The sequence below is a fragment of the Dendrobates tinctorius genome, unplaced genomic scaffold, assembly GCF_039654945.1.
Source record: "Dendrobates tinctorius isolate UK_male_01 unplaced genomic scaffold, ASM3965494v1 ptg000011l, whole genome shotgun sequence".
Lineage (NCBI taxonomy): Eukaryota > Metazoa > Chordata > Amphibia > Anura > Dendrobatidae > Dendrobates > Dendrobates tinctorius.
In genome coordinates this window covers 85,862,531-85,885,096 of record NW_027361679.1, presented here as the reverse complement: position 1 = coordinate 85,885,096, position 22,566 = coordinate 85,862,531, and the positions used below count along the sequence as shown (strand labels likewise).

At 41.1% G+C, this 22,566-nt stretch overlaps 1 protein-coding gene across 5 annotated transcripts in view; it reads right to left on the bottom strand.

Moving 5' to 3' along the window:
* Positions 1–479: 479 nt before the first annotated feature.
* MYO1F (myosin IF) overlaps positions 480–22,566 on the bottom strand; it is a 233,401-nt gene continuing 211,314 nt past the window's right edge. For all 5 annotated transcript variants that reach the window (XM_073544137.1, XM_073544127.1, XM_073544167.1 and 2 more), the window contains 5 exons: positions 21,175–21,323; positions 11,831–11,905; positions 11,566–11,755; positions 4,587–4,756; positions 480–989 (listed from right to left, as the gene is read on the bottom strand). In XM_073544137.1, coding sequence (XP_073400238.1) covers positions 913–989; positions 4,587–4,756; positions 11,566–11,755; positions 11,831–11,905; positions 21,175–21,323 — 661 coding nt within the window. In that variant the 3' untranslated portion in view covers positions 480–912. The remainder of the gene's footprint in view (positions 990–4,586; positions 4,757–11,565; positions 11,756–11,830; positions 11,906–21,174; positions 21,324–22,566) is intronic.

Sequence of the window (22,566 nt, the reverse complement as noted above, 5' to 3'; positions counted from 1 at the left end):
AACAACACCATTGGTTTTACCATGTAGTATACTGGAAAACGGGAACAAAATTCAAAGTGCGGTGAAATTGCAAAAAGAAGTGCAATTCCACAATTTTTTTTTTTACCCTGTTCACTAAATGTTGAAACTGACCTGGCATTATGACTTTCAAGGTCATTAACATGGATAGGTTCTAGTTTATTGAAGTGGTGTAAAAATGCTGTAATGTCTGTATACTATTTTGCCTCTTCCCCTGCCCAGTAGCTGTGGTATGATCAGACCATGTTACTGTATGGTCAGACACAGCCATTACACAATACACAGCAGGGACATATTTATAAGATTATCTCAGTACAGGAACGTTTTATATAATCTCATCCAATTGTGAAACTTATTATTTCTAGAACTGTTGATGAAAATGTACTTTGTTCGTGGGAAACCCTCTTAAGTATACTTTGTTCTTATACATTTAGTAAGGGAGTATAGCACATCCACATTGCTTAAAATATCAAATATTTTTTATTAGAAATCCATTAAGATGTAAGAAATATTCACTATGAGTTACAGACTGATGCATTTCTGGCAGCAACGTTCCCTTAGTCATAGTCTGAATGAAGGGAACAGAACATATTTGAAAAGAATATTTTCCAATTGTGTGGATACAACTTAACCCATTACAAAAGGATACAAAATGACCATTTTTTTCAATAGCAGTTGTCCAGTAGTTAACTACCCCCTTTAAAAGGCTGGTGCAAATACTACTGTGTAAAAGTGGACCAAGGTGAACATTTTTAGACTCTGGGCAGATCAGTGCACTGCTTATTTCATCTTATTAAAACTATATACAGCGTGTATATTGACCTGTATTGGTAACAGGCACAAAATAATGTTGTGCCATTTCATTGTAGGTGCTTTGGTAAAATGTTTTTGGCATTATATTTTCTGCACATAATTTCCTGGAAACAGCCCTTCCTTCCCATGAAATCTTCCCTTCCACCAGCCAGAGGAGTCTAAAAGAAATAGATGAGATTTCTTAATTATACTGTAGAACAAGCATAGGAAAACATTAATGGCATAAAGAATTATAGGACATGTTCCCCAAAAATGTCTAGAAACTGGACTCAAATATAGCGAAGTTTAGTAATTCTGTAATGTAATGGTAGTTTTGTTATTCTAGACATTGTTGCAAAAGTTTCAGATTGGTTTAACTTCCAGTTGAAAAACTGGTGAGCTTCTGACATATAGAAGCCACGTTCTCACGAAATCGTTAACATTTGCAAAATCGAAAAAATGTCAATATTTATTAGAACAAATCTTGTAGAAAGATATTTTTACTCTGCCAAATTTACCATTGAAATAGTTTTTTTGTAAAATGGAAATAAATCTCAAAAAGAGTAGACATCTTGTCATCCTGGCATGAATATACCGTACCTCTCGTTCTAATATTATGGGATAGGAGTGGTGTGAAGTGGAAGGTTGAAAAAAAAAAGTTATTTTTTTATTACTTTTTGGAAGAAATTGGTTGTAATGTATAAAAACTGTGCATATGGTTTTCATTCTTTTTCCTTAATGGAAGGATTTTATTCTAATGTGTATTTTTGTGTATTACATTAACTACTGTTGTATATCGTATTGCTATTTCTTATTGGACGTAAGCAAAGAATCCACATAACATTTAATTTCCTGTTTAGGTTTTTCATTCTTATTCCTTAGTGGAAAGATTTAATTTTATGGTTTTCATGACTGTTGTCCGGTCTCATTTTTATTTGAATATTATTATTATTTATTATAGTGCCATTTATTCCATGGCGCTTTACATGTGAGGAGGGGTATACATAATAAATACAAGTACAGTCATCTTAAACAATACAAGTCACGACTGGTACAGGAGGAGAGAGGACCCTGCCCGCGAGGGCTAACAGTCTACAAGGGATGAGTGAGGATACAATAGGCGAGGGTAGAGCTGGTCGTGCAGTGGTTTGGTGGATCCGTGGTTACTGCAGTTTTGTAGACTTGTCAGAAGAGATACATCTTCAGGTTCTTTTTGAAGGTTTCCATAGTAGGCGAGAGTCTGATATGTTGTGATAGAGAGTTCCAGAGTAGGGGGGATGCGCGGGAGAAATCTTGTATGCGATTGTGGGAAGAGGAGATAAGAGGGGAGTAGAGAAGGAGATCTTGTGAGGATCGGAGGTTGCGTGCAGGTAAGTACCGGGAGACGAGGTCACAGATGTATGGAGGACTCAGGTTGTGGATGGCTTTGTATGTCATAGTTAGGGTTTTGAACTAGAGTCTTTGGGTAATGGGGAGCCAGTGCAGGGATTGACAGAGGGGATAGGCCGGGGAAAAGCGGGGGGACAGGTGGATTAGTCAGGCAGCAGAGTTTAGAATAGATTGGAGGGGTGCGAGAGTGTTAGAGGGGAGGCCACAGAGCAGGAGGTTGCAGTAGTCAAGGCGGGAGATGATGAGGGCATGGACTATGGTTTTTGCAGATTCTTGGTTGAGGAATGTACGGATCTGTGAAATGTTTTTGAGTTGAAGTCGGCAGGAAGTGGAAAGGGCTTGGATATGTGGTTTGAAAGAGAGATCAGTGTCAAGGATAACCCCGAGGCAGCGAGCATGAACCGCCAGTTTTGCCACTGACTATTGTGGCCAGTTATATCATACCTGTTTTTTGAAACTGATCTCACATACGTTTATTATAATTATACTTTTTTGTGTCCATCAATGTTGTGCCCTTACACCTCCATTTTTCAGCATTTTATATTGATTTATCCTTGCATGTCTCACAAAGTTTAATATGTTTGTGTTGTCAATTGTTTTATTACTAATAAAGTAAGTATTTTAGCTAACATGCAGACTTCATTCTTTAAATACAGATCTATAGGAAGTATTGACACCCCTGCAATTTTGTCAGATAATACTCAGTTTCTTTCTGAAAATTATTGCAAACACAAATACTTTGTTATTATTATCTTCATTTAATTTGTCTTAAATGAAAAAACACAAAAACAATTGTCGTAAAGCCAAATTGGATATACTTCCACACCAAACATAAAAAAGAGGGTGGACAAAAGTATTGGCACTGTTCGAAAAATCATGTGATGCTTCTCTAATTTGTGTAATTAACAGCACCTGTAATTTACCTGTGGCACCTAACAGGGGTTGGCAATAACTAAATCACACTTGCAGCCAGTTGACATGGATTAAAGTTGACTCAACCTCTGTCCTGTGTCCTTGTTTGTACCACATTGAGCATGGAGAAAAGAAAGAAGACCAAAGAACTGTCTGAGGACTTGAGAAACCAAATTGTGAGGAAGCATGAGCAATCTCAAGGCTACAAGTCCATCTCCAAAGACCTGAATATTCCTGTGTCTACCGTGCGCAGTGTCAACAAGAAGTTTAAAGCCCATGGCACTGTGGCTAACCTCCCTAGATGTGGATGGAAAAGAAAAATTGACAAGAGATTTCAACACAAGATTGTGCGGATGTTGGATAAAGAACCTCGACTAATATCCAAACAAGTTCAAGCTGCCCTGCAGTCCGAGGGTACAACAGTGTCAACCCGTACTATCCGTCGGCATCTGGATGAAAAGGGACTGTATGGTAGGAGACCCAGGAAGACCCCACTTCTTACCCCGAGACATAAAAAAGCCAGGCTGGAGTTTGCCAAAACTTACCTGAAAAGCCTAAAATGTTTTGGAAGAATGTTCTCTGGTCAGATGAGACAAAAGTAGAGCTTTTTGGGCAAAGGCATCAACATAGAGTTTACAGGAGAAAAAAAGAGGCATTCAAAGAAAAAAACACGGTCCCTACAGTCAAACATGGTGGAGGTTCCTTGATGTTTTGGGGTTGCTTTGCTGCCTCTGGCACTGGACTGCTTGACCGTGTGCATGGCATTATGAAGTCTGAAGACTACCAACAAATTTTGCAGCATAATGTAGGGCCCAGTGTGAGAAAGCTGGGTCTCCCTCAGAGGTCATGGGTCTTCCAGCAGGACAATGACCCAAAACACACTTCAAATAGCATTAGAAAATGGTTTGAGAGAAAGCATTGGAGACTTCTAAGGTGGCCAGCAATGAGTCCAGACCTGAATCCCATAGAACACCTGTGGAGAGATCTAAAAATGGCAGTTTGGAGAAGGCACCCTTCTAATATCAGGGACCTGGAGTAGTTTGCCAAAGAAGAATGGTCTAAAATTTCAGCAAAGCATTGTAAGAAACTCATTGATGGTTACCGGAAGCGGTTGGTCGCAGTTATTTTGGCTAAAGGTTGTGCAGCCAAGTATTAGGCTGAGGGTGCCAATACTTTTGTCTGGCCCATTTTTGGAGTTTTGTGTGAAATGATCAATGTTTTGCTTTTTGCTTCATTCTCTTTTGTGTTTTTTTCATTTAAGACAAATTAAATGAAGATAATAATACCAAAGAATTTGTGTTTGCAATCATTTTCAGGAAGAAACTGAGTATTATCTGACAAAATTGCAGGGGTGTCAATACTTTTGGCCACAACTGTACCAATAATTCTCTTGTGTATATTACAAAAGGGTATTTTCTATCTCTTAGTAAGGAATCTGCAGTCTACTTTACAGAGAAGATATTGCGGTCACTCACCTTCAAGTAGAATGTCAATGACATCATTAACATTAAAGCTAAGTTCATCAACATCTTGTCCAATGTATTGATAAATGGCTCTACAACGAGGACCTGTAGGCTTCACCGGTGGTTTGGCTCGACCTACTCCTGGTGGTGGTCTTTGAGTTACACTTTTTCTCCTCTGTGCTCTGAAATAAAAATAAGATAGCCACTGAAAATATTTTTAGTGCTTTAAAAATACTTCCTGAAAAAGTTTGCTGGGAATTCCTGACACATCCTGTTGTCCACATAATGTAATGACATGCCTTGCAGCTCCACATGATGACAGCCAGTTGGTGAACAGTGATCTAGGAATTACACGATATTTGAAATGTTGGAATGTTTCTACTTTTCTTTGCTGCTAACAAGTTTTTTTTTTTGGTGGTAGAAAGTAGAAAACCCATAGGAGTAGTTTGAGGAAAACACAATATTCCACTCTGATTAAAATGTAGCTACACTTTTCTTTATAATAAAGTGGTGAAGGTAAACTCAGTCTTTTCCAAAGTTTTAATCTTAGACCACGTTCACACGTTCAATATTTGGTCAGCATATTCATAAATATTTGAAAGCCAAAATCAAATGAGGAACAGTTAGAAGAAAAGTATAAAAGAAGCACATCATCACTTCTGTATTTATTACCCACTCTTGGTATTGACTTACAAATACTGATGTAAAGTCTCTACTCGGCATGTGCTCTGCTGCGCACCTGCAGATAGCTGGATTCACACCCCACGATGCTGATCCTCGTGCTCGTTCCTCAGTGCACCCGCGCCGTGCTGCTTCACTCGGCACCCATTCCTCTGTGCGCTCACTGGTACTTGGGAGCCTTCACTGAACCCCTCCCGGGTCTCTGCTCCACGCTTCACCTTACTTACTTTGCAGAGCGCAGTCGTCCCCTGCCTTCTCCTTCCTCTGGTGGGAACTATTTGGCTTTTCCCATGCTACTCTCTCTCTCATCCCACTGCTTAGCATGCCACTTCTCTCCAGGTCATGGGTCTTGTCTGGCTCCCATTTCTTTCCCCCCGCAACACTGGACGCAGCTTTGGTAGTTCTGGACCCGGCATTGCACAGGTACCCGCAGCCTGGTGTTCCTCCTTACAAAGTTATGGTACATTGTTTTACTGTTCAGAGACACCTGGACAAATATGACCTTTATGGAAAAGTCATCAGAAGAAAACCTCTCCTGCATCTTCACCATAAAATTCAGCTTCAGAAGTATGCAAAAGAACATCTATATAAGCCTGATGAATTATGGAAACAAGTCGCGTCTGTGGACTGATGATGTTAAAATAGAAACCATTGGCCACAATGTTCAAAGGTATGTGTGGCACAGAATTTCAGGAAAAGAACATGTTGTCAACCATTAAAACATGGAAGTGGATGAATCATGCTTTGGAATTGTGTTGTAGCCAATGGCACAGGGAAAATTTTACAGGTAGAGGAAGAACAAATTCAATGAAATTTCAACAAATTTTTGATGCAAACCTAAATCCATCTGTAAAACAGCTGAAGTTGAAAAGAAGATGGCTTCTACAAATGGATAATGATCCTAAACAAAAGTCAAAATCCACAATAAACTACCTCAAAAGGCGCACACTGAAGGTATTGCAATGGCCCACAAAGTCTACTAATCTGAACATCATAGAAAATTTGTGGCTAGACCTCAAAATAGCAGTGCATGCAAGATGACCCAGGAATCTCACAGAACTAGAAGAATTTTCCAAGGAAGAATGGACGAAAATCTCTCAAAAAAGAATTAAAAGACTCTTGGCAAGCTGCACAAAGCATTTACAAGCTGTGATACTTTCAAAAGGGGGTGCTACTAGGTACTAACCATGCAGGGTGCCCAAACTCTTGCAACGGCCCAGTCTCCTTTTAGCCATTTTTAAAATAAAAAAAATAGCAATATATATGTTTTTTTTGCCTAAAATACAAAAGGAGATGTGTGATTTAACTTTGGCCTTTTAGAGATCATTTTACCTTCACCTTCCTTAACTGTTCACAACAGAAATTTTTACCAGGGGTGCTCAACCTTTTACATGTCACTGTATAGGCAGAAGAAAATGCTTTAATAGGGAATGAGGTGAATGCTAAATTGACTCACAAAAATCATCCTTTGTAGAAGAAGGCCTGGCTTTTTTTAGTTTGCCTTCCACTGTATCAAATTGCTAGTTATGAGAGTAGTTGAAGTTAAGGTGTTGTTTTCAGGTTATATAATTATATAATAATATACCATTGTGTTCAGAGATATTTGGACAGTGACACAAGTTTTGGCATTTTAGCCGTTGACTAGAGATGGGCGAACCCAGACAGTAAAGTTTGGCGTCCGTACCGAACACCTACTGTTCGGGCATGGACACCGAACACGGACTTTACCAGGATATCTGTGTTACTGTTCAGGTTTGGCTGCCTGAACACCGGGTGTTTGCTGAGCTGTAATGTGCATGGCATTGCATCATCAATTAAGCAGGTAAAAGCTTTGGAGCTGATTTTAGGTGTGGCATTTGCATTTGGAAGCTGTTACTGTGAACCCACAACATTTGGTCAATGGAGTTCTCAATGACAGAGAAACCGACCATCATTAGGTTGCAAAATCAAGAAATCCATCAGAGAGATAGCATAAATGTTAGGAGTGGCCAAATCAACGGTATGGTACATTTTGCAAAACATGAGCGCACTGGTGAGCTTGGGAACTCAAAAAGACCTGAATGTCCACAGAAGACAAAAGTGGTGGATGACAAGGAGCTTACCTAGAGTCACCAACTCATATACAACCAACAAAAAGCAGCATTCTGTAGTGCTGTAGCATGCATACATGAAATATGAAAATTGAATTGCATTACTGCACTAGAAATATGAAAAATTGAGAATGCTTAGCGCATAAATTGGCCAATCTATGCGCTAAGCATTCTCAATTTTTCATATTTCTAGTGCAGCAATGCAATTCAATTTTCATATGTCATGTTTGCAAGCTACAGTGCTAGAGAGTGCTGCTTTTTGAGTGATGGATGACCGCAGAACCACTTCCATAATGAAGAAAAACAACATCCACCCAAGTGAAGAACGCTCTCCAAGAAGTAGGTTTTTCAGTTCCTAACTCAACCATAATGAGAAGACTTCATGAAAACAAATACAGTGGGTTCAGCGTAATGGAATGGGCATACATGTCTTCCAGTGGTACTGGGTCATTAGTGTTTATTGATGATGTGACTGAAGATAAAAGCAGCAGGATGAATTCTGAACTGTACAGGGCTACAGATGGTCAATAACTAAAAACATACTCCGAAAGCAACTTCGAGTTTTTTAAGGCATAGAGGTGGAATATTCTGCAATGGCCTAGTCAATCACCAGATCTCAACCCCCATTGAGCATGCCTTTCACATGCTTAAGACAAAACAAGTCTCCAGACTTCAGGCAATCATTGCACAAAGGATTCTCTGCAGATAATTTAAAATGAACATGTATGGTAAAGTTAACTTGTCCAATTACTTTTGAGCACGTGAAATCAGGAAGCTTTGTAGAAAAATAGTTTCAATTGGTTTCACAGGATATTTTGTTGAACCCCTTTAACCCCTTCACTACCAAGGGTGGTTTGCACGTTAACTACCGGGCCAATTTTTACAATTCTGACCACTGTCCCTTTATGAGGTCATAACTCTGAAATGCTTCCGTGGATCCCGGTGATTCTGACATTGTTTTCTCGTGACATATTGTACTTCATGTTAGTGGTAAAATTTCATTCATATAACTTGCGTTTATTTATGAGAAAAATGGAAATTTGGCGAAAATTTTGAAAATTCCGCAATTTTCCAAGTTTGAATTTTTATGCCCTTAAATCACAGAGATATGGCACACAAAAATGTTAATAAGTAACATTTGCCACATGTTTACTTTACATCAGCACAATTTTGGAACCAAAATTTTTATTTGTTAGTAAGATATAAGGGTTAAAAGTTGACCAGCGATCTCTCATTTTTGCAACACCATTTTATTTTTACGGACCACATCACATTTGAAGCCACTTTGAGGGGTCTATATGATAGAAAATACCCAAAAGTGACACCATTCTAAAAACTGCACCCCTTAAGGTGCTTAAAACCACATTCAAGGAGTTTATTAACCCTTCAGGTGCGTCACAGGAATTTTTTGAATATTTAAAAAAATTAACATTTAACTTTTTTTCACAAAAAAAATTACTTCAGGTTCAATTTTTTTTATTTTACCAAGTGTAACAGGAGAAATTGGACTGCAAATATTATTGTGCAATTTGTCCTGAGCACGCTGATACCTGATATGTGGGGGGGAACCACTGTTTCGGCGCATGGCAGAGCTCAGAAGGGAAGGAGCGCCGTTTGACTTTTTCAATGCAAAATTGGCTGGAATTCTGATCGGACGCCATGTCGCGTTTGGAGAGCCCCTGATGTACCTAAACAGTGGAAACCCCCCACAAGTGACCCCATTTTTGAAACTAGACCCCCTAAGGAACTTATCTAGATATGTGGTGAGAACTTTGAACCCACAAGGGCTTCACAGAAGTTTATAATGTACAGCGGTACAATTAAAAAATCATATTTTTTCCACAAAATGATCTTTTCACCCCCAATTTTTATTTTCCCAAGGGTAACAGGACCCTAAAAGTTATTGTGCAATTTGTCCTGCGTATGCTGATACCCCATATGTGGGTGTAAATGACTATTTGGGCACATGGCAGAGCTCGGAAGGCAAGCAGCGCCATTTGACTTTTTTGGCTGGAATTGAGATCAGACACCATGTCGCGTTTGGAAAGCCCCTGATGTACCAAAACAGTGGAAACCCACCACAAATGACCCCATTTTGGAAACTAGACCCCCCAAGGAACTTATCTAGATGTGTGGTGAGAACTTTGAACCCCCAAGTGCTTCACAGAAGTTTATAACGCCCAGGCGTGAAAATAACAAAAAAATTTTTTTCCACAAAAATGATATTTTTGCACCAAAATTTTTATTTTCCTAAGGGCAACAGGAGAAATAGGACCCCAAAAGTTGTTTTGCAAATTGTCCTGAGTAGGCTGATACCCCATATGAGGGGGTAAAACACTGTTTGGGTGCACGGCAGAGCTTGGAAGGGAAGGAGCACCATTTGACTTTTTCAACGCAGAATTGGCTGGAATTGAGATCAGATGCCATGTTGCGTTTGGAGAGCACCTGATGTGCGCAAATAGTGGAAACCCCCAATTCTAACCCTAACCCTAGCCCTAACCCTAACCCTAGCCCTAACCCTAACCCTAGCCCTAACCCTAGCGGGAAAATGGAAATAAATACATTTTTTTAATTTTATTATTTTTCCCTAACTAAGGGGGTGATAACGGGGGGTTTGATTTACTATTTATGGCGGTTTTTATGTTTGGCAGCTGTCGCACGCTAAAAGACGCTTTTTATTGTAAAAATAGTTTTTGCATCACCACATATTGAGAGCTATAATTTTTCCATATTTTGACCCACCGAGTCATGTGAGGTCTTATTTTTTGCGGGACGAGTTGACGCTTTTATTGGTATCATGTTCGGGCATGTGACATTTTTTGATCGCTTTTTATTTCATTTTTTGGGACGCAGAATTTACAAAAACCAGCGTTTCATGAATTTCTTTTGGGTGGTGCGTGTTTACGCCGTTCCGGGTGCGGTAAAATTTATAAGGCGGTTTTATTCTTCGGGTCAGTACGGTTACAGCGATACCTCATTTAGGTCGTTTTTTTATGTTTTGGCGCTTTTATGCAATGAAAACAATTTTATATAAAAAATAATTATTTTTGCATCACTTTATTCTGCGAGCTATAACTTTTTTATTTTTTTGCTGATGATGCTGCATGGTGGCTCGTTTTTTGCTGGACAAGATGACGTTTTCAGCGGTACCATGGATATTTATATGCGTCTTTTTGATCGCGCGTTATTGCACTTTTTGTTCGGCGGTATGATAATAAATCATTATTTTTTGCTTCGTTTTTTATTTTTATTTTTTAAGGGGTTCGCTTAAGGGGTTAACTATTGGGACAGTTTTATAGGGCGGGTTGTTACGGACGCGGCGATACCAAATATGTGTACTTTTATTGTTTTTTTTTTTTTTTTTTCCAAAAAATGAATTTATTGGGGAATATTTTTTTTTTTTTTTTTTTAATTTATTTGGCGATTTTTTTTTAATTATTTTTACACTTTTTTTTAATTTTTTTTTTACTTTATTACAATGTCCCAGGGGGGACATCACTGTCCTGTGACAGATCGCTGATCTGTCACATCACAGATCACTGTGACAGATCAGCGATCTGTCACAGGCACTGCACAGGCTTCCTCATGCCTGCGCTTTGCAGGCACTGAGGAAGCCAGCTTCCTGCAGGCCCCCGGAGGTCCCCGTCGCCATCATGGATCCGGGGACCTGCAGGAAAGGAGCCCCCCGCAGCAGCGCTGCACATTGCGCTGCCGTGGGGGGCTCAGGGAAGCACGGAGGGAGCCCCCTCCCTGCCGATGCTTCCCTTTAACCCCCGGTACACCGCGATCGTGTTTGATCGCGGTGTGCAAGGGGTTAACGTGTCGGGGGCGGTCCGTGACCGCCCCTGACACATTGTGCCGGGTGTCAGCTATGATAATTAGCTGACACTCGGCCGCGATCAGCGGCGCTCACCACGTGGGCGCCGCTGATCGCGATGACGTAATATTCCGTCCATGGTATTTAGGTCCATGGTCACATGGACGGAATATTACGTCATTTGTAGGTAAGGGGTTAATTAGACCTGAAAGTCTACTCTTCAATTGGATCTCAGTTGTTTCATTTTAAAACAAAAATAGTGCCATACAGAGCACAAATCATGAAGACTGTCCAAATACTTCTGGACCTAACTGCATCTATGGTAATTTCAATAATATTTTAGACTGATCAATCCAAAATTAAATATATAATTTTGAACATACAGTATTTTACATCTACTTACCCAGCTACACCTTGATCTGGCACATTAAGGAACTCCATATTGTGGTCAGAGGGAGCGCGGCTTTTTCTAGTGGCAGTTTGTCGGGGTATAGCAGCTGTGGGTGGAGCTCTGGTTTGCTTCTTGGCTTGTGAATATGTTGGATTTCTTGTTTTTTCTGTATGGAACTGGGCATCCCCATTTCTATGATATCCTTTAAAAACATGTAATTTGAGTATTAGATAGAGAGTGGTAAGATAAAACTGTAAATGTTTGACTTATATATCACCTGGAGGTGCAGGAGCTGGACGATTTGGGGGTTGTCTATGTCCACGGTTTTGGATTCTTTCCTTCCTTGTAGGTTCTAGGCATGAAATAATTTTGTATTAACACTTCTTATCATCGTGATTTCCTATTATTTTTTTATTTTTGCATTCACATAAACACAATTTAACCCCTTCACCCCAAAGACTGTTTTCACCTTCCTAACCAGGCTATTTTTTTCAATTCTGACCACTGTCACTTTATGAGATCATAACTTTGGAGTGTTTGAATGGATTCCACTGATTATGAGAATGTTTTTTCATGACTTTTTGTACGTCATAATAGTGGTAACATTTATTTGATATGACTTACAATTATTTGTGAAAAAAAATCAGAAATTTGGCGAAAAACTTTTAAGTTTTATACCCTTAAATCAGAGAGTCATGTCACACAAAATAGTTAATAAATAACATTTTCCACATGTCTACTTTACATCATAACAATTTTTGAAACATAGTTTTTTTTGTTAGGAAGTTATAAGGGTTAACAGTTGACCAGCGATTTCTCATTTTGACAGCCACATTTACAAAACCATTTTTTTAGGGACCACCTCACATTTGAATTGACTTTGAGGGGTCTACATGACAGAAAATACCCAAAAGTGACACCATTATAAAAACTGCACCCCTCAAGGTGCCCAAAACCACATTCAAGAAGTTTATTAACCCTTTAGGTGCTTCACAAGAATTAATGGAATATGGAAGGAAAAAATTTCTCATTTAGACAGCCACATTTACAAAACCATTTTTTTAGGGACCACCTCACATTTGAATTGACTTTGAGGGGTCTACATGACAGAAAATACCCAAAAGTGACACCATTATAAAAACTGCACCCCACAAGGTGCTCAAAACCACATTCAAGAAGTTTATTAACCCTTTAGATGCTTCACAAGAATTAATGGAATATGGAAGGAAAAAATAAACATTCAACTTTTTTCACAAAAATTTTCTTTAGACCTATTTTTTTTTACTTTTACAAAGGTAACAGGAGAAAATGAACCATACAATTTGTTGTGAAATTTTTCTTGAGCATGCCGATACCCCATATGTGGGGGAAAACCACTGTTTAGGTGCACGGCAGGACTTGGAAGGGAAGGAGCGCCATTTCATTTTTTAAATGTAAAATTTGCTGGAATAATTAGCTGACACCATGTCGTGTTTGGAGAGCTCCTGATATGCCTAAACTGTGCCATGTTGCGCTTGGAGAGCCCCTAATATGCCTAAACAGTGGAAACCCCCAAAAGTGACATAATTTTAGAAACTACACCTCTCCAGGAACTTATCTAGATGTGTATTGAACACCTTGAGCCTGCAGGTGCTTCACAGAAGTTTATAACTTTGAGCCGTGAAAATAAAAAAAATCAAATCTTTTCCACAAAATTTTTTTTTTTTAGCTCCAAACGTAGCATTTTCATAAGGATAACAGGATAAATTGCACCATAAAATTTGTTGAACAATTTCTCCTGAGCATGCTGATACCCCATATGTGGGGTAAAACCACTGTTTGGGCGCACAGCAGAGCACAGAAGGGAAGGAGCGTCATTTGACTTTTTGAATGTGAAATTTGCTGGAATAATTAGCGCACGCCATGTCGCGTTTGGAGAGTCCCTGATGTGCCTAAATAGTGGAACCACCCGAAAGTGACACCATTTTGGAAACTAGACCCCTCAGGAAAATTATCTAGATGTGTATTGAGCACCTTGAACCAGCAGGTGCTTCACAGAAGTTTATAACGTTGAGCGGTGAAAATAAAAAAAAATCACATTTTTCTCACAAAAAATGTTTTGTAGCCCCAAATTTTGTAATTTTACAAGGGTAATAGGACAAAACGGACCCCAAAATTTGTTGAGCAATTTCCCCCAAGTTCACTGATACCCCATATGTGGTCGAAAACTACTTTTGAGGCACAGTGCAAAGCTCAGAATTGAAGAAGGGCTATATTAAAGTACAGATTTTGCTGCACTAGTTTGAGGGTGCCATGTCACATTGGCAGAGCCTATGAGGTGCCAGAACAGCAGAACCACGCATAAATGACCCCATTTTTCAAACCTCTCAATGAATTAATCTAGGGGTGCAGTGTACTGTATGTCTAAAGATACAGTATATCTAAAGATATAGATAGTTATAGATAGATATAGCTGTGTGATAGAATTTTATACCACTGGGCATTGAAGAAAAAATAATTAACATTTTCACCACCAAGGTTGTGTGTTAGCCCCAAATTTTACATTTTCATACTGCACAAGGGGTAAAAATTTCATCAAAATTTGTCCTACACTTGCTGATAACTGTAGAAATTCCCCATATGTGGCTGTACAGTACTGCTTAGCCACACGGCGAGACTCTGGAGGGACGAAGCGCTACTTGCCTCCTGGAGTGCAGATTTTCCTAGAATAGTTTGCGGACTCCATATACAGAGCCCCTAAGTGCTAGAAAAGCAGAATACCCCCTCAAGTGACCCAATTTTGCAAATTATACCTCTTTGGGAATTTATCTACAGGTGTAGTAATGATTTTGACTTTATGGGTGTTTTCCAGAAACAAGCAGTGGATGTTACTGAGTGAAAATTGCAAATTGTTATAGCAGTGAGCAGTATTTTGAAGTGACCAGTACCTTATAGTGACCAGTACGTTATGCCCAGCTCATGCTTCTGGAGACATGCGCCTGTAAATTAGATGTGCTCTCATCACTACAGAAATGCCAAACATGTAAGCATTAAGTGTGGTTTAGACACACTGGGGCTCTGAATGGATGGGGTCTTTTGGATTTGAAAGCACAGAATTTGCTGAATTTCTTTTGGGGGCGAAGAGCCATTTTGCTTTTCCAGAGCCTTAGTGCTACCAGTAACGTGGAAGCAACCTATATTTCCGTTAACAGATGATGGACCTGAGTGGGAACTTGCTTTTTTTGGGGATCGAGTTGAAGCTGTTGTTAGGAACATTTTACATAACCTTTAGGCAGGGCCGGCGTTATGGGCAGGCAGACCAGGCAGCTGCCTAGGGCCCCCGCTCCTCCAGGGGCCCCCAGCCAGCGGCACATCACACAGCCACTATGGGGCCCCTGTGAGGCAGGAGGGCCCGCCTGCCCCCAGCGCCGACTCCCGCCGCCGCACTGAAGGAGGCAGTGATGGGGAGAGAGCGTCAGCTGACGCTCCCTCTCCCATCATTCCCCGCTCTGCCTCTGACACAGCGGGGGCGCAATGACGTCATCGCGCTCTCACTGTGTGCAGGAGGAGAGAGGAGCAGCCAGCAGCGCGGGCATGAGGAGAAGGTGAGGAGTGTTGTTTTTTTTTTTTTTTTTTAAATCAGTGCGAGTACTAGACTGTGGGGCCACTTTGGGGGGACTATATACCATGCTGGGGGGTGCTATATACCATGCTGGGGGGCTATATACCATGCTGGGAGGGCCATATACCATGCTGGGCTGTATTATACCATGCTGGGGGGACTATATGTATACCATGCTCGGCTGTATCATACCATGCTGGGGGGCTATATACCATGCTCGGCTGTATTATACCATGCTGGGGGGGCTATATACCATGCTGGGCTGTATTATACCATGCTGGGGGGGCTATATACCATGCTGGGCTGTATTATACCAGGCTGGGGGGGGCTATATACAATGCTGGGCTGTATTATACCGTGCTGGGGGCTATATACCATGCTGGGCTGTATTATACCATTCTGGGGGGGGCTATATACCATGCTGGGCTGTATTATACCGTGCTGGGCTGTATTATACCATTCTGGGGGGCTATATACCATGCTGGGCTGTATTATACCATTTTGGGGGGGGCTATATACCATGCTGGGCTCTATTACACCATTCTGGGGGGACTATATACCATGCTCGGCTGTATCATACCATGCTGGGGGGGGGCTATATACCATGCTGGGCTGTATTACACCATTCTGGGGGGACTATATACCATGCTCGGTTGTATCATACCATGCTCGGCTGTATTATACCATGCTGGGGGGGGCTATATACCATACTGGGCTGTATTATACCAGGCTGGGGGGGCTATATACAATGCTGGGCTATATTATACCATGCTGGGCTGTATTATACCATTCTGGGGGGCTATATACCATGCAGGGCTGTATTATACCATTCTGGGGGGGCTATATACCATGCAGGGCTGTATTATACTATGCTGGGGGGGCTATATACCATGCTGGGCGGTATTATACCGTCCTGGGCTGTATTATACCATTTTGGGGGGGCTATATACCATGCTGGGCTGTATTATACCATTCTGTGGGGGGATATATACCATGCTAGGCTGTATTATACCATGCTGGCCTGTATTACACCATTCTGGGGGGTGCTATATACCGTGCTGGGCTGTATCATACCATGCTGGGGGGCTATATGCCATGCTGGGCTGTATTATACCATACTGGGCTGTATTATTCCATTCTGGGGTGCTATATACCATGCTGGGCTGTATTATACAATGCTGGCCTGTATTACACCATTCTGGGGGGGGGCCATATACAGTACCATGCTGGGCTGTATTATACCATACTGGGCTGTATTATTCCATTCTGGGGTGCTATATATCATGCTGGGCTGTATTATACCATGCTGGGGGGATATATACCATGCTGGGCTGTATTATACCATACTGGGCTGTATTATTCCATTCTGGGGTGCTATATACCATGCTGGGCTGTATTATACCATGCTGGCCTGTATTACACCATTCTGGGGGGGGCTATATACAGTACCATGCTGGGCTGTATTATACCATACTGGGCTGTATTATTCCATTCTGGGGTGCTATATATCATGCTGGGCTGTATTATACCATGCTGGGGGGATATATACCATGCTGGGCTGTATTATACCATACTGGGCTGTATTATTCCATTCTGGGGTGCTATATACCATGCTGGGCTGTATTATACCATGCTGGGCTGTATTATACCATGCTGGGCTGTATTATACCATGCTGGGCGGGCTATATTATACAATGCTGGGCTGTATTATACAGCCCAGCATGGTATACAGCCTGTATACCATGGTGGGCTTTATACCATGGTGGGCTGGGCTGTATACTATGCGGTGTGTTATATACCATGTAGGGTACATTTTACTCTATATTCTATAGGGGGAGGCTGTGTTAAATAATATGAAGGGCTACATTATATTCTATGGGGAGGTGGGCTGTATTATATTCTATGGGGGACGCTGTATTATAGTTATTATATGAGGAGGGCTACATTGTATTCTATGGAGGGGCTACATTATACTATATAAGGGGCTTCATTATATCCCATGAGGGGGTTGCCATATATTCTATGGAGGGGCTGCATTATACTATATGGGGGGTGGGACTGCATTATATACTATGGGGAGTTACATTATATTCTGTGGAGTGGCTGCATTATATTCTATGGGGGTTACATTATATTGTATGGCGGGGCTGCATTATACTCTGTGGGGTGGCTGCATTATACTATATGTGGGCTGCATTATGCTGTATCGAGGACTATGGGGAATACATTATATGAAGAACTATGGGGTGCATTATGCTATGGGAAGTGATTTGTACTACATGGGTGACTATGGCGGTGCATTATACTATATGGAGTGTATTATACGGAGGACTGAGCAGTGTATTTTAATATATGGAGGGCTATGAGGAGTGTAGTATACTATATGGAGGACTGAGCAGTGTATTTTAATATATGGAGAGCTATAAGGAGTGTATTATACTATATGGAGGACTTTGGGGCAGATTATATTATATGGAGGACTATGGGGTGTAAACTGTAGATGTCCTGCTGATAACATGATACTGTATGGTGATCTGTTAGGGTGGTTTCACATTAACGTTGCAGGCCGCTAAGCCCCCCGCTCTCTGCCGCACCTCCTTCGGTAGCTCCGCCTACGGGCGCATGACGCTTTAGCACTGGGGACGCACACGGCCGCCGCTAAGCCCCGCCACCTGCCGCGCCTCCTCTGGAAGCTCCGCCTATGTGCACATGGCGCTGCATGCGTCCTGCATCCCCTATCTTTAGCACTGGGGACGCAGGCTGTGCGCAGGTATGTGTTTGGCGGTGCATGCGTCCTTTTGACGGTGCGCCGAGCGCACCAAATTGCAACAGGTTGCGTTTGGCGCTGGTCGGCGCACCGTCAAAAGGACGCATGCGCCGCCAAACGCATATCTGCGTACGGCCTGCGTCCCCAGTGCTAAAGATAGGGGAAGCAGGACGCATGCAGCGTCATGCGCCCGTAGGCGGAGCTACCGGAGGAGGCGCGGCAGGTGGCGGGGCTTAGCGGCGGCCGTGTGCAGGCCGATGCTGCGGCCTGAAACGCTAATGTGAAACCACCCTTAGGGTGTGTGCACACGTTGCGGATTAGTCTGTGGCTTTTTCTGCAGAGAATCCATATCTCTTGGCAGAAACTGCAGGGTAAAACACATGCATTTTTTCTGCGGATTCCTAGCATGTGTACAGCGGATTTGATGCAGGTTCTAGTGCGGTTTGGCAGTGTGAATGAGAGAGAGAGAGATTGATTTGTATGTCCCGGAACATACACTGCAGCTGCGGTCCCGCAAAAAAGACGTAACATGCTGCGGAAAATAAACCGCAGCAAATCGGCGCGGAATTTTCCGCAGCATGTGCACGGCGGATTTGGTTTTCCATAGGTTTACATTGTACTGTAAACTGCATGGAAACTGTGGCGTAACCGCAGCAAAAACCGCAACGTGTGCACACACCCTTAGTGATTGTTCTGTTCCCATCATTCTTTCTCAGATGGTGGAAAGAGGCCGGGAAACAAGCATTGAACAACTTCAATTTTGACGATCATTTAGCGGCCCGAACTCAGTGCATGTAAATACAATCGAAATGCTTCTGTGTGATGTGCAGTATGTTAGCATTTGGGGCCCCATTTTAAACTTTGCCTAGGGCCCCACTTTGCCTAAAACCGGCCCTGCCTTTAGGATCGCATAATAATAACAATTTTATTTCTATAGTGCCAACATATTCCGCAGCACTTTACATTTTAGAGGGGACTTTTATAGACAATACACATTACAGCATAACAATAAACACATAGATCAAAACAGACACCAAGAGTAATGAGAACCCTGCTTGCAAGCTTACAATCACTTACTTTGGGGTTTCCATCTAAATCTCCGAGTGACATGATTCAGATAAAACCCCCAAGGGAGCCACTCACTATAATGAGGCCGCAGAGTTACTCTGGACTCCGTCTGGCCTCTGTTCAGCAGTGTGCTTCTGTTTTGAAGTGCACACAACTGTGGTCGACCGCGCTTTTATATCCGCCTAAAAAGACGGACACTGTCAGATTACAGATCCTATAGCGTCCACAGTGCCTCCATCTGCCTCATTGTAGGGAATCTTGTGCTGGGGGATCCATCTGAATCACGTATTTCAGAGATTTATAAGGAAACCCCAGTGTAATCGCTCAGCATAGAGTGCAGGATAAATGTGCGCCGAGCCTTACTGCAATCTTTTCGAGGCAGAATGAAAAAATAAACAGCAGGCAAATAATTGGTTTTATTTATTTTTTAAGCTGTTTCTCATGTGGTATAAGTGATTAGATTACTTTATTTTTCGGGTCGGTGTGATTACAGCGATACCAGATTTATATCGGGTTTTTATGTGTGGCTGCTGTCACACACTAAAAGATGCTTTTTATTGCAAAAACTAGTTTTTGCATCCCCATATTTAGACAGCTATAATTTATCCATATTTCAGCTGACAGAATCATGTGGTGGCTTGTTTTTTTGCGGGATGGGTTCACGTATTTTATCGGTACCATTTACATGCAAATGACGTTTTTTCATTGTTTCTATTCCAATTTTTAGGAGGTAGAATCTACAAAAATCAACAATTTTTTTTACGGTGCTCACTGAAGGGGTTAACTAGTGGGACAGTTTAATAGAGCAGGTCGTTCTGAACGCGGATATACCAATTATGTGTTCTTTTTTTTTACATAAATAAATGTATTTATTGGATTAATTATTTTTTCTTTTTTTGTTCTTTATATTAGAATTTTTAAAATATTTTTACACTTTTTATTTTTTACATTGGGACATCATTTTTTCACTGACAGATGTCAGAGCATCAGAGCAGCATATGACAGGCAGGAGTGAGGGATGTCTGCTCATGTCCTTAGCAGGCGCTCACAGGCTGCCTTCCCTGCTGAACCCTGAAGGACCATCTTGCGGCCGGGGGTCACCATAGAGACCATCAGCAAAACGCGATCACATTGAGCTGTGCTGATGGAAGCACACAGGGAGCCCACTCCCTGTACGATGCTCCTCCTAGATCTGATCGTGGGTGTTGCTGTAGGGTTTCAGCTCTCACATAGGGAATGTGTCAGTTTCTGGACTGCTTGCTTCAGTTTTTATAAAATCATTGTTTAATCTGTTACAAATCTACCAGTTCTCTGAAAACTGAGGTCTGTATATCCATTCCCCACCAATGATTGACAGTTTTCTGAATAAAATTTGCATAAGCCGAAAGCTGCCAATCAATCCTAAAGGCCACATTATACACAGATCATAAATATGGAAAACTTCATGGCAGTAGCTTTATTAGTATTGATGATCGAGCACTAAAATGCTTAGGTGCTTGCTACTCGACTCAAGCAGGTCGGATGCTCAGATGGGCTTGACTCAAGTACCGAGCATAGTGGAAGTCAATGGGAAACTCAAGCATTTTTCTGGAAGATTCTAACAGGAGGGCTGGGAAGGCGGTAAAATCACTGAAATGGATGGAAACAGCACTCAAATGGAATGGAAACAGCATGGGGAAGATTCCTGGACGCATCTCTGACCCCCAGGTTGCTATTGGGAGCAATGTTGTATGGACTGATAATAAATAAAAACACACTAAACCAAGGGTAAAATGGATTTTACAGGAAAAATTGTTAGGAAACATTCTTTCCTGTATAATGACTTGTATAAATGGCAAATCAGGTCTGGGTTTAAGAGTAGTCAAAGAGAGGGGTGGGACTGACTGCTCAAATAGCCCTACCTCAGGGATGTGGTATATGTCTGAAGGTGTGTAGACCTCCAGTGTATTGGTCTTTGCTAAGGACTCAACAACTAGACATTAACATTAGCGGGCAAACCCGCAAAACTGTATGGACTATTTACCTTGTGCTTTTTTTGTTTGGTTTCTGAGTAGTTTATGAAGTCTTAATAAACCAGCCTGGACATTTCACTGAAACCGCTTCCTGTGTCTACCTCAAACATAACTGAGTGCGTAGAAATCCTACAGTAGTTTCTGACCTAACTCTTGTGTAAGCAGATACTTACTGGAATTTTTGGGCAGTCCATCTCCAACGCTGATTGTGAGGGTTTTTCCTCCAGGTTTAGGCTGTGCAATGTCTCCATGTCCCCTCAAGAATGTAATGGTTCTTGTGCCTCCTCCTCCCCAACCTTCTTTCTTTACTCTAAGTTGTAGTCTGGAGAAAATATATTGCTTGCATAATCAATGTACAAGGTGGTGTAGCTGTGTTTACTATGTAAAATAAAACCAGTTACAACGAATGGTATATCCATAAGCCCCATATCCACTTTTGTTCATAACAGATCAGTCAGAAATGCCAGAATATTCTGAATGGTGGGATCCAGCTGCTGGTTCACATAGTTCTTCAAATAGATCTGTAAGTTACTGTAATAGTTCTAACTGTCAATGGGGAAGTGGCCGTACAAATGTTAGCTTTCTCCATTGTAATGAATGGGGGTTACAAAGATATCAGAGACAAAATCCATTTTTGTCCATTGTTCTATTAACCTTGAAGAATAACCATTGTTAACATTTTTATTTCACAAATCAATAGTACATGTGAAAATAAGAAAGTTTGTGTAATATATCTCATCAGCGAAATCTGCTTTTTTCTTCTCGTGAACTGATCTTTCACGTTCAATTCATAGGTAAAATCTGGATTCAATGAAGACAGATTTTTCCATTACAGAAATATGTGATGGAAGTTTTAATATTGAGGGTGGGGAAGCTGGATGCAGCCATACATTCTGCTGCATGTTGTTCTGAAACAACAGTTACATTTCTCCATAGAACTTTATAAGCACCAGTTGTCATCTCCTATCTTTTAAAGGGCAAAATCTCTATTCAATAAAGACACATTTTACCTGTGAATTGAGAATTTTTGGAATTACTGATCAGTTCAGAGGGAGAACAAACACATTTATCTAAAGAGATACTACTGATTCCTGAAAAAAAAAATTAAAACAACGGTTTATCAGATTCAAACTCTCATTTTTTTTATATTATTTATGTGGCGTTAATCTATAACAACCAATCAGATTCAAGCCACTTTTGTGTTAAAAAAATACTTAGGAAATAGCCTTGACATAGCCTACTTTCCTGTGTCAGTAGTCTCCATATAAAACTTTGTATCGCTAAGGTTAAAGTTTACAAATTCTAGACAAGCATATCGTTCACCAGATGTAATTCATGATAACTGGAGAACATGTTAAAGGGTACAAGACTATAGGAACAGACTACAGGTTTTTCAAGATACAGTATATACTGGAGGTCAGCCTAGCAATTTTAGACAAAGCACTGATATTTTTAGTGTGGACTATATACAGTTACTTGCTGTTTAAGGCAGCAATGTTATTGGTTAATATGGGCACCTGTTTCATTTTTACCTTGCACCAGTTTTGATAAATCTTCTCCACCAT